We start from the raw sequence: 13875 nt of genomic DNA, 5'->3' as shown, positions 1-13875 counted from the left end.
TTTTTTCGAAGTTGTAAAAGCGTTATTTTACATATTTTATACACAAAAATGTGTGGGGAATTTATATATATATATTGAAACAAAATAGATAATATTTTTCATTAAATAATTTCTAATTTTTTATAATATAAAGACGTTTTTGTTTAAGATAACATCTCAATCTTGACTTAATCAACAAAATTATGTGAAGTAATTCTACTAAAAAAGTTTAGTAGTAATGTATTATTAGTATTTTTATACTATCAATCAATTAAAATATGTTATAAATATAATTTTTATATTTATTATTATAAAAATAAATAATTTTTTCTGATATAACAATATATGATTAAATAAATAATTAATGTATCGAAATTAAATTTGAAGTAGAATAAGAATTTTCCACTCATCACCTCTTCACAAATTGTCTTTCCAAATTCTTAGTATAACTATCATTAATGTTAACATGTTTTTACAATCATGTCTTGCGATTATAAAGATAAACAAAAAGGATGACATATTTACATTGTGAAATAAATAGACGAATTGGTGAAGTTAAAGAATGAGACTGGTTTGAGCTTTTTTTTTTATTTTCCCTTTAATTATAAAGATATCACTTTATTTTATTTTCCATTTTGAAATATTTGTTTAAAAAATGTGAAAAATGAATTTTTATTCTTGTATATAAAAAAGAAAATAAAAAAAATAGCATTTTTGTAATAAAAAATAAAACATGAAATAAAATTAGGAAATATTTTCCAAATCAGTAAGCAGGCTCTGAAATTCTTTACTTAAAAAGAAAAAAAAAATACGGAAGAAGATTGTATTTATTAATTAATTAGACATATTTTTTGTTCTTGGGGTTGATTTGATACAATTCATGTCACATTCTTGAAACGAGGATCCTAAGGTTTGCAAGAAGCAGATTTATTAATTAGCAGCATTACATTGTGGTAAGCATCTGAGAATTCTATTATTTGAACGTGGTTTGTAAGTGGAGAAAAATTCAGGATCCTGCTCAATTGCTTCAGTATAGCTCTCCAAAATTGAGACTATCTCATCAAAATGTGGCCGTTTATCTGCATTGCTCGACCAGCATCTGTTTATGAGATGACTAAATGCTTTTGGACAGTCAGATGGTAAAGGAGGCCTTGCATTCTGCAAAAAATCCACCAATTTGAGTTATAGAAATTGACCCAAAAAATGTATATATAATTGACGTAGCACCACCTCAATCATTTTTAGTAAAATCGAGGAGAGAGCTAGCATTATATGAAGCATTTCCAAAACATATTATAATTGCTTGGCTTCAAAAATCCTATGGTAAAATACCAACATAACCCCATCTTCAGTTATTTAGTATTTTATACAATTAACGCGAAACTTTATATTGGTATTGATCCATATATATATAGAACCCGTTACTTGATTTTGGTACATCGTGCGATGTTCTGTGCATGTGAGAGAAAAGTTAGGGGTGGTGGCAATAAATCAATATTGATAGCAGATACCGAATCTCGAAGGTGTTAAAAGCGTAAGGATCATCTGGATGTCTGGCAAAATAGAGAGGCCCCTACCCTTAGTGTAATATAATATATTTAATGAGGTTTCTTGCTTTGATAAGCACCACATACTCTGTAAAGTTCACACCATCATAGCCAATGAGTGGTAATTGCCAATCATAGCCAGAAGGATTTGGGACACATCAGTCAGGAAAAGTACCTACGCAAATTACAGTAGATAATAGAACTCAACACGTAAACATGTATGCATTCAAAATGTAAAACTTAGTCCTCCTAGCACCATCACTATGTATGATTTGGACGAGTAGTTAATATAACTGATCTGAAAAAATGGACAAGAAAGGATATGAAAAGCAATTATAATAGCAGTGACGCAAGATTTAGGCAGACTATTTCTAAACAAATTCATATAACATGTAACAGTTTCTTAGATGAGCATAAGCTGATTCCTACACTTCAATTTTATATACTAGAAATGAAATAAGCTTAACTCACTTTGAAAAAACTAGTTCAAAGGCCATTCTTATGCTTAGGATTGAACGTGAACATGCTAAATATGCTCTCAAAAGAAATTTTTTAAGTCTTATAAGTGTATTTTGATCATATTTTTAACTAATATTGGACATCTAAACATTGTATATACAACGAGAAAATGTTCCATAGGATTAACTAAATTTGGAGGCAATACAATTAGAATACCTTGTGGGTGACTGCATAAGCTGCCTGTTCAGGTGTCATGTTGTCAAATGGTGTCAATCCTGTTAGCACTTCCCATAAAACTATGCCAAAACTATAGACATCTACTTTCTTGGTATGACGCTTTTCCTTGATCATTTCAGGTGCCATCCAGCGGTATGTTCCGGTGAATCCTTTGGCACTACCAGTCTGGGATTCCAAGCATGAGATCCCAAAATCTGCTACTTTTACACACATATCTTCCCCCAACAGCAGGTTTTCTGATTTGAGATCCCTGTGAAGTATACCTTGTGAATGAAGATATTGCATTCCTCGTGCAATGTCAAGGGCTAATTTTAGAACAAGTATGTGAGGAACTGAATGTGGTCCTTGCTGATGCAAGTATTTTCTCAAGGACCCCCCAGCCAAATATTCTGTAATTATACAGAAAACGGGAGGTTTCTTGCAAGCTGCAACAAACTGTAGGAGCAACTCAATGTCAATTTCTTTATTATTCATCACTTGCAAACTTAACCCATAAAGCATTCTCATCTCTATAAAAAAAACTCTAATCTTAGCATTAATTGCTAGCACACTTGTAATAGGCCACGATCCACAATATATATTTCAAAGAGAATGAATTCACCGACTAAAACACCTTTTGCTCAGCACATGTTGAAAACTCATCTATACTCCATAATTCCTTTTTACTAATAATTGATTCATTTTTAAGATTTGATCAAGAAATTACATATTTCAGATGAAGACACCCCTTTTATTAAAATCACCCCTCCCCATTTTTCTATCCCTCCAATTAAAAAATAACACCTCAACAGAATAAAAAAAACAAGAAGAGAATATTACCGACGTGTCAGTTTTATATCAAAGAAGTAGTTAGGTGTAGACATGGTTTCATATGTCTATCTCTTAACACGTACACCTTTGAGCCACACCAACATATAAAAACGTAAATGGTCGTGCTCGAAACGAATATATGATAGAAGGAGTGGAGATCAAAGTTAGTATAGTACATGATATATATTCCATGCAGAAATAGAGATGGGTAAAGAAACAGAGCTTACAGTAATGATATTTGGATGGCGCAATCGAAAAAGCAAAGCAACCTCTGAAGTAAACTGCTTCTCAAGCAAAACAGCTAAGTCCTCATCCTCTTCAGGTTGACTTACCAACTTAATTGCAACATCCATGTGCTTGTAGATCCCTCTGTAGATTCTGCTATGCCTGCCAGAAGCGAACTTTGACCCAATGAACAACTGAGACATATCAGCACTCCATTCTTCCTCTCCTTCTCCCTTTATGGCTGCCCCGGATGAGATCAGATACTTTGACCATGACACTGCTCGCTTGTATTCCCCAAGTGAAAGCCTTCTACCTGATCTCACGTTGTTAGAAATCTCTTTAAACCAATATAAGTTCTTCTTCATGCTTACGGAAATCATCAATTTTTCTTTCAACCACCCCTTCAACCCAATGTAGACTAGAGTTTTAAACTAATGCAGAATACCCAGTTTGAAAAATCTTGTTTTTTTTAGTTCCCTAAGGTAACTAACTACATTTTGAATGATCCTCGCCGTTTATGCATTAGGAAAAAGGAGAAAAAAGAAGAAGAAAGAAACAACTCCAATCCAAACCACCTCATCTATGTAATTGCGTATAGTATAACATAATTATATTATAGCTATACTTCGTCTTTTATTGGAGAGAGATTTGATCCGTTTTGTTGAGAAATGGTAATAATATAAGAAAAACAAAAAACCAAAGAAAAGATTTGCAAATGCTAGAGAGAAGATTTGAAGCAGAGGAAGGAGGGGGAGAGAGAGGGGTGGGTGGTGGTGTTGCCAATGCCAATGCCAATGCCACCTCTCTGAAAAACAGTGACTGACATTAGCATCTACGTTGCTAACGTGCGAAGATATACTCGTGAGGAGACAAAGTGGGTCAGCATGATGATGACCCCTACCTCACTTGCTTTCTTTTTTTGTTTCCAATTTCAACCCATGTTTCCCACCGCATTATCGCCACTGCCATATCACTAACCTCCAATTTATTTGTCACAATAGCCCCCTCCTTCCATTTATTATTCTTTTCTTTCTTGTCTTGCCCCTCCACGTGTTATGTAGCGTTGAGCCTTCCAACTTTGTCACTCATTCCCCACCCGATTACTATTTTACTTTTACCGTAACACATTTTATTTTTGTTCAAATTTCATCGTCCCACTACTATTTTAATAACCTCATACCAATTTTATTATATTCTCTTTTCTTTTATAAAACTCTATCGGCTACTAGCTTGTTTGTTTCACATTTTTACAACATTTTGACCACAGGAAAAAAATAAAATTCCAGCTTTTATTTGGTTGGGATTTTCATTTTTCTAATGGCAAATGACCAAATTTCTCGTCCCAAAGCAAGATAAACTCACCCTACTGTAATCTTTTCCTGTAACGTGTATGCTTTTACGTTTGCGTTTGGTGGCATATAAACCAAATATTCTGTAACTTGTTCTTAATTTAGCCTTTTGTTGTGAATGTTTTCCAGCCAATGGCATTAAAAAATATGAGAATTGCTAGTTGTGACGAATTCTTTCTCATGACAAAGTCAGATTGAGCTGGCTTTGTGATATAAACATTAAATGTTCTGTTTTTAACCTTACAAAAAATTCTTTTTTAACCAGCAACTTAGTGAATAAATAAGACAGCTAAAAACGGCATTTAAGTTGTATGCTTTGAACGATTAGGGTAAATTTCTACCAATTCCTTTCGTAACAAATACTATTTTCTAAAAATTAATTATTAACCGACATTTTGGCAATACACGCGATTTAATAACTTGATAAACTTGTTTACGTAAATTGTTAAATCAATAAATGTGATGTGATATTATTTACTATACAACTTATATATAAATTTTTTACATGAATTGTGTGCTATACAACCCTATCAAATGCATAAAACGATACAATTTTTGTTTATCAAAATTATGACTTAAATGGTGTTGTTTCAATTCAGTGAAATAAACAAAAGAATATATTGTTTTGTCTTTCATGGAATAATCGCCCAAAATAGAAGTCATGTTGTTAACTAACAACTTCATATCAACTTGTGTTTATTAGACTAAGAAATCTTGACTATCACTAATAAATATTGTAAGACTTAAAAATAAATAATTATTACTTTTTTATAATTTATACCGAAGTTTAACTATCCATAATTTTTTTTTGTTCGATTTAAACTATATTAATAATAAGTAATTAAATTTAAATTTTCTATGATAATTATTTTAACATTGCCTTACAAATACCTATACATTATTGGGAGACACAATTAAGTACTTGTTTGAACTACGAAGGTAAAATTATTAATATCCACAATTATTCGTGAATAAAACTCGACATTGAATAGATTCGGAGGTGAGTTGTTTTCTTTTTCAACTCACACGTGTTTAAATTTTTAGACCCATTTGTTATATAAGATGTAGTAAACATTAAAGTATTTTATTATAAAAAAAATTGTTATATATTAATAAATAAATATTGCCAAGTATTAGAATAATTTTATCTAAAAAATAAATAAATATCTTTTTAATAAAAAATTTAAAAATTTATACTTACAAATAATAAATTAAGTATATTAATATTTACTGTATTAATTATATGTATTATTTACCAATAAATTTTTTTATTTATATAATACATCATATTATCAATATAAACTCATAATGTTTATACTAATAATTTATTTATTTTTTCAATAAAACATTCTAACAAGTACTAGTTTAATATTAAAATATTGATAAATAATTTTTTCGTACTGTTCGTACTTATATACAGTTGATAAACAGAATTATTTAAAAATCCTGAACTATTTAAATAAAAATTCAACCTGGTTTACTTCTTATTAATTAATATTTATAGAATTTTTTCAGTTATTTATTTGTAAATTGTAATAATACAAAAAAAATGCTCGCAAATAATAATTAAAATTCACAATCACATCAAGATTGGCAGATGAATACCTTGAAGAGTTTAAGTTTTCATTTGTGAGTACAAATAAGAAAATGATTTGAAAATTAGTCACTCGAAATAAAATATATGATTTAAATTAAAAGTTTAAATATAAATTAAATTTAAACTTTATTAATTTAATTTCATTAAGTTTGAAGTAAATTAAACTTGTAAAAAAAATTAAAATAGTCTTTAAAAAAAAAATATACTCAACTTAAACATCATTCCACGAGTTCAAATTGAATTCAATTATTTTTCGGTTCACAAAATTTTTTTGAGTGTAAATGATTGACTTTAATAATTCAAGTAACCCATTTTATTTATCAGCTCTCTATTTATGAATCTGGATAACGCAGAGCTAGCTATCATCATTATAGAGCAAAACTAATAAGTGTTGTATACGCATTTTTTATTTTCGTTTTTGGGAAAAAAAAGTTTAAATATGAGGAGCACTAATTGTTTGTAGAAGCATCCGTATTTTAATGTAAATTAATGTTTTTTAAATAATATTTTATCGTTAATGGCCAGAGAAAAAAAAGTTAATTAAAGTTTTTTATTTGCTTTTTTTTCATGATAAAAGTATTATTTAGATAAAAAAGAAGATAAACAAATGAAAATGCACGGTCTAAATATGTTTCATTTTTAGTATACAACTTTCTTTTATCAATATCTTATTGATGCATATGATATTTATTTAATTTTTAATTAAGGAATGTCTTATATTTAAATTTTATATATAACAAAATCTATATGTTAGCAATACACTTTTAACATAAAATTTAAAAATAATTAATATTTTTTCAATTTAAATGTTAGCTATAAGAATATTTATTAAGAAATTAATAAATATTTTTTTAACTATTACCTTTATTAACATTATATATATATATATATATATCATACAATTTACCCACGCGAGATAATAATACAAAATTTCACACTCATGTACATAAATATGAATAAGAAGGATAACGTGAATTTTTGGAATTGTATTTGATATTTTAATAATAAAAAGAATGTTTTTAAATTTTATTAGTTATGTAATACGTTGGTTAACGGAAAAATGTTAATAACACATTATTTAATATTATTTTTAATTATTAAATAAAATTAATTTAAAATTAATAAATATTGAATAATTTTAATTAATAAAAAGAATTTATTAAAAAGCATATTAAAATATAACTGAATACTGTTGACACGTCAAGCAAGTGAAATATTTTTATTGTAATTAACTAGTAGTATTTAAAAATATTTTAAAATGAAAAGTTGAATAATTTGTTATAATTATAAAAAGGAATATATTTATGATTAATTTTAAAAAATGAAATGAATTAAAAAATAAGTGTTCTAATAATAGAATTTGAATTTATCTGGGCAGGGTCATTGTCAGCAGTGGAATGGGTTTTTGGCAGCGTTGGGTGAAAGTGGGAAAGAAAGGGAGAGAAAAGCTCTAAACCAGTAACATTGTCTTCACTTTGACCATCATCCGGTGTGCCCTTCATAGGGGTAACTTCGTCAATTCATTCTGTGGGCCATTCCTTTGCTGCGTCATTGTGTCGGACAATCCGTATCTCGTTATGGTCCTCTTCCGTATACGGTCTACTCCTCCTTCTTTTTCTTTCTTTTTACTCTTTTTCATGTCATTTCGTTATTTTTATTTTGTTTTGGGTGAACACCACCCTTCCATTTACTTCTGATAATGTCAATTTTCTCATAAATGCATGTTTATAAGTTCATTTATTTGAGTGCATGTTTAGTTTGATCTATTTTAAAGTATTGTTTCTTTTTAATAATTTTATAAACAAGTTTTTAAAATGAGTGATTATATTTTTAAATAAAATTACCTTATACGGACATGTTTAGTGAAACTCAATTTAAACGATATAAGATATACTTAGAATACAGAATCACACAACAATTTTGCATAAGATAAATAAAATTAAAAGTTTACTTTGATAATCCACACAATGAAGACAATATTAGTTATTAAATTAATAATAAAATATGAGCAGTACAAATATTAATTTATAGTAAAACAACGGATTGAATATTTTCTTCTCCTATAAAATGCATATAAAAAGACACAGGAAACCATGAGAGAAACTCCTCCTTTCATGCTGCAACTCTTACTGCTATGCTACAGTGTTGCCTTTCAATAGTCAACATCTAGTTTTAGCTTACTCGGTATATATCCAGTGCAAAAAGATTGACAAAGTTATATTTGACCAGCAGTCTTTGGTTATACGTGAATGTAGGCATAGTGGATTCGAAGAATCCTAGCTTGTATAAATAGAGTCATATTTACCAACAATATAATTTTCAATTTTTAAAAAATATTAATATAATATGTCATTATGTAAACTATCAATTAAGCATAGAGAATAAAAAGAATACAGGTTTGATGGATATTTCAATTAGATTAATCGATCTTTAAAAGAAAAAGCTTTTGAAAAAATGAATTTATCGTTAATGTTTTTGGTATGATATGGTATTATCTTGATTCTAGCTTAAAACGGCACTCCCAGGGTGAATTGAAGGTGAATGATGTGATATTGGTGGCGCCATGTGTGCATGGCTGGTGAAGGGTACAGCTTGATAGTTGATGCATCCCTTAGAACCGGCAACCATAGCAGTTTACACGGCTTCACTGGATTCGCATCTATCTCGTGGGTTGCCTCTATATCACATAATTCATATCCGCATCAACAATTTTAATATGTATTGCTCCATTTATTTCTTTGTTTTTTTAATTTTGCATTACTGTCAAACATGTATCATTCTAGTTCAGTAGTTCTAGTTAATAATTAATCAAAATAAATATGCTGACATTCTTTATTTTTCGTTAATGCTTTGATTGAAGAAATATTTGTAGGATCTGATTTGCTTGACACCCAACGTGTCTTGGAGGATAGGGTAAGTACGACCTGCCAAATTAATACCAGTGGACGACTATGGACTCACACGATCGCTCATGGGAAAATCAAATCTATCCACAATTTCATTAAGAGATTCTTATTCGCTTTCTTTTTCTTTAGAAAAAGACAATGCCGTGAATGTGTGAAACAAAATTTCAGCTCCAATGTCAATTTTACTTATCTCACAAACAATATATTTACAGTGGGTTTCAATCTGCACAAGAAAGGTTAAGGTCTGTTTGTTTTATCTCTAAAGTCAAATTCTATTATCGTATACATGCATATGTTTTACTTATAGTTCAACATAGCATGTATCTTAATTATATCCATTTGTTTAAAATATACTTTTTACTTAACTTCGTAATAATAACTGAAGTTTTAATTTAAAATTGCCGAGTAATCTTATCACCTAATTAATTAAGAGTTTAAAATTAGTTAAGATAATTTTGTCTTAAAATCTGGATTAACCAATGGAAGTTACCACCGTTGCCCGTAATAATATTTAATGTGTGTTTGGATGAGTAGTTTAATTAAATACTTACTATCTATTTTTATTTAATTGTCTAATAAGAACAAAAATATTGTTATTTATTTGTCTACATAAAAGTTTAACATAATATTAATTGTTATTCTTCTACTAATATTTTTTAGTTTATATAAAATATATATTATTTATATAGTTCAAAAGTAAAATAGAAATTCACTAATGAAAAGTAAATTAAGAAATTTATCATGAATTAATTATAACATATATTTTTTAACATGTATAATTTGTTCTCTTTCTAAACAAATTATTATGAATGATTATATTATGAATTAACGAATGGAAATTAAAACTAACGGTAGGCACAATTTTCCCCTTCCATGACTTGAAAGGAAGCCAACAATCACAAATTCACAATAAAGTTTTGTTGGTGACAGCTCCTTATCAAAGGGTCTATTTTGATTTCTTCAAGTGAATGATTCATGGTGACAACTAGTGATTGATGTCGTTCATCTTGTTCTTTCTTCTCTATGATTTCAAAATCAATTTGTACTCAGATAGAATTATCCTTATTCAGATGACAGCGCATGCCGGTGCAGGTAGTAACTAGTAAATTTGGATAAGAGAAGAGGGCATGTGTCCAAACATGATTGGCAGAAGAAAATCAATAATTAAAGGGGGGTTTGGGGCGGTACAGAATAATTAAACTAAGTTTGGCTGCAAGTTAAAACTAAAGCATAATTAAACTAAGTTTTAAATCATTGAAATCTATAATTCTACTTGCAACAAAGGATTTCATTTATAAATAATTTTAAATTTTCTTATGTTTTAAGTTTTTAAATGCTCTTAATCATAATAACAACACTTACAAAATTTTATCTTCGCGGAAGAAATTGACTGTATCAACGTAATGTTATTGAATTTGGTTGAAAATTAAATTATCTAAAATATGATTTATTGTTAAATATTTTTTTAAATTATTTTAAAGCTTTTAATTTTTTATTAAATTAAAAATTATGCCATTCATTTTTTTATTAGTGTCTTTTTTAATAAATTTTTCACGTGCTTAAATCACTTTAATTAATTTTATGCTGTTTTTTTATGATAAATATTATTTTAATACTTATGCATATACAATCAATTTTTATTTTATTTATTTTGACATTATATTAATTATTATTTAATATATATAATACATATTTTACAAAATATTAAACGAACTATTTCAAAAATTACAATAGGATGCAACAAAGTTCTTCGTCCGTTGATTAGAATCAAATGGCTGAAATTTATCGCATATATCTTTGTAGTTATACACTTTGTGCTACCTATGAAAGCAAAATAATATGTGAGAAGTTGGAAAAAGAACTCATCTAAGTTTATTTATGAATAAAAAATATGAAATTATTTGCTTTTGAATCTTTATGAATTAAAAATAAATAAATAATAAATAACTCTAACATTTTTATGTTATAAATAAACTCATTCTAGAGAAGCCTTATCTTGATAGGTTAATATACTAACTTACTGTTTCAACTCCTTAACCCTCGATCTGATGCAAACTTAGTAGAGGAGTAAGTTGATCTGTACTCATGTACGTGTAAATTTGAATTATTCAACCTAATCGATATAAGTAATAAATTTATGCAAGTTGGTTCACATAGTCATAATTATATTTAAAATACTATTAATAATAATAATAACAACAAAAAATAACTTAAAAAAATACTACAAAAGGCTAAACCAAGAAATATGCATTAATTACAATAATAATAATAATAACAACAACAACTTATTTTTGCCTAAATCATGATTTGAAAATCTTCAAACTCAAACCAAAATTGCATTGTCAATCAAATTACAAGTGTCAACTTGGGCTTGTTAAGCGATTCAAATAAGCCCACCATGAGCCCATGTGCTTTGTGAGATGTACCAATTAAGTTGTGGCTGATAATTGTTGCTCAACTTGAAGTTACAAGCTAAGAAGGCTTGCCGTCTCACCTAAAAAAAGGGAAAAAGAAAGAAAGCTAACCCACTTTTATTTTAATTTTTCTTTTAAACCAGATGATAATATAATAATTAGAATTTATATCACTACAAATACAATATGTATATCAAATTATCATTTTGTAGCATCATTACATTCTTATAATAATATATTGTCTATTAATGTTTGATATAATAAAACTCATCACAAACGTCTTTCTTTCAAACCTTTTATTTTTATTTTTTTTTACCTTTTTAACATGCAAATCAATTTGATATAAACAAAATTAGTCTAAATAGAGAAGGTCCAAATAATTTTAAAACATAAGAAATTAAGCCATCCAATTTTATGGCTGTTAAGCTAAAATATAATTGGTCTAAAATTTTTAAAATATAACTCACATAATTAATATATCTAACTATTGGCACCAAACCCAATTTTTCACACCCCCAAGTTAAAAAAAAAAATGGTTCAAAAACTTTGCCAAATTCATGTGTTTTTTATGTCATTCCTTAATGTATGATTATAATATGTTGATTATTCAATCAATAAATTAAATTAAAATTATAAAATGCGTTAAATTAACTACAAGTATTTTTTTTTTATTCACTTGATTAAATAAAATTTAAAAAAAATCCTTTTAACAAACGCAACAAATATATTAATTTTTTTGTCAAGTTAATCCAAAAATATACTTCACTCGGGCATGCATGCATACATACATTTCTAGAGTTTTCAACGCAAAAACATCATAAAGAATGTAAAGAAGAGAAAGAAAAATCGTTTTACCAACGACATCTACTAGCAAGGGTAGAGATACATTAGGGCTTATTTGTTTTTGTTTTGATTTTTAAAATAAATTTTAACAATTGTTTTTTAATAAAAATAAATTTTATGTTAACAAATAATTTTAAAAAATATTTTTAAAAACAAATTATAACTTTTTTTTTGGGGGGGGGGGGGGGGAATATTCTTGATGACTCTTAGAGAAAGTTACAGTGACTCTAGGAAAGAGAACAAAAATGCATTGCAACGTCCAAAGATGGAAGAAACCTCTCTGGAACCTTTCTTATTTTTTGGTATAGAGTTATTCATTATATTAAATATTAATGAATTAATTTAATACAATTTGAGAGCTTACATTGTTTTTTAAATATTAAAGATTTTTTGCTCTTACCATACATGACAAAACTCACAAATACGAAATCCCTATAAAAGGGAACAAAAATTATAAAATGCATTGTTTTGAACAAATTTGTGGAATACTGTGTCCAAATAAGATGTATCATTTCATTTTTGGATAATGAATAATACCTAATTATTTATAGCAATACATTTATAGTGACATGTGGTTGTAAGGGTTTGAGACACGACTTACATTAATATTCGGCAAACTTGTTCATTCTTGATGCGTTGACTGGGTTTTTGAAACTTTTTTTCTGTTCTCTCCGTTGATCAGCAAATTTAATCTCTCTCTCTCTCTCTCTATATGTATATATAAACAAGTTTTTATATCCGATCATCGATTTATAAAATTGAATTTTAATTTTGATTATTTTGTCTACTTCTTTATATTTTCTTTCTCTTCAATTGCAATTCAATTATCCTACGTATAAACGTAACATATTGAAATAAAATAATAAAATGTTTATTTATGATAGTAAAATTAATTTGTTTACTATAATATAAAAATGTTTTGTTAAATCAATAATTACAATATTTTATTATATATTTCCTTAAATATAACATAAATTAATTTTTATTTATATTTGTATGAAGATAGTCCTTTAAATATTTTAAATATATTTATTTCATATATAGTTAATGTATTTTTCAATTATAAAATTAACTTCATGAGCATTTTAAGAATTAAATATTAAATAATTTATGAGTATAATTTGATGTTTTATTAATATAATTTTTTTACACTACAATTCAATTAAAACATATAATAAATATAGCTTTTAAAATAATTATTATAAAATATTCATTTGCTAATATAATAATCTGTGACTAGATAATAATATAAGAATATTTTATCCTGTCAATAAAATTTAATTAAATTTATAAATTATTGATTAAATATATTTTTTAAATTTAATTAACAATAAAATTATATTTTTATAATTAATTATTATAATTTAATTACTTTTATATATCCTTACATAGCTCAAAAATTAAATCTAGTTATTATTATTATTATTATTATTATTATTATTATTATTATTATTATTATTATTATTATCTTTTTGAATAGATAAAAAATTCAAAATTTATTTATTCATC

The 13875-nt window shown here is 27.0% G+C and overlaps 1 protein-coding gene across 1 annotated transcript; it reads right to left on the bottom strand.

Moving 5' to 3' along the window:
- Positions 1-841: 841 nt before the first annotated feature.
- On the bottom strand, positions 842-3772 carry LOC113847903 (serine/threonine-protein kinase HT1-like). Its single transcript, XM_027477232.1, has 3 exons — positions 3260-3772; positions 2202-2657; positions 842-1137 (listed from the first exon to the last, which is right to left on the bottom strand). Exons 1-3 carry the CDS (start codon positions 3635-3637, stop codon positions 910-912), a joined length of 1062 nt encoding a protein of 353 aa, XP_027333033.1. The 5' UTR covers positions 3638-3772; the 3' UTR covers positions 842-909.
- Between the last annotated feature and the right edge of the window lie 10103 nt (positions 3773-13875).

This window comes from Abrus precatorius, unplaced genomic scaffold (assembly GCF_003935025.1).
Source record: "Abrus precatorius isolate BTA unplaced genomic scaffold, Abrus_2018 Scaffold8, whole genome shotgun sequence".
NCBI classification, from domain to species: domain Eukaryota; kingdom Viridiplantae; phylum Streptophyta; class Magnoliopsida; order Fabales; family Fabaceae; genus Abrus; species Abrus precatorius.
Note: the sequence above shows the minus strand (reverse complement) of the source record. Positions and strands in the feature narration are given on the sequence as shown.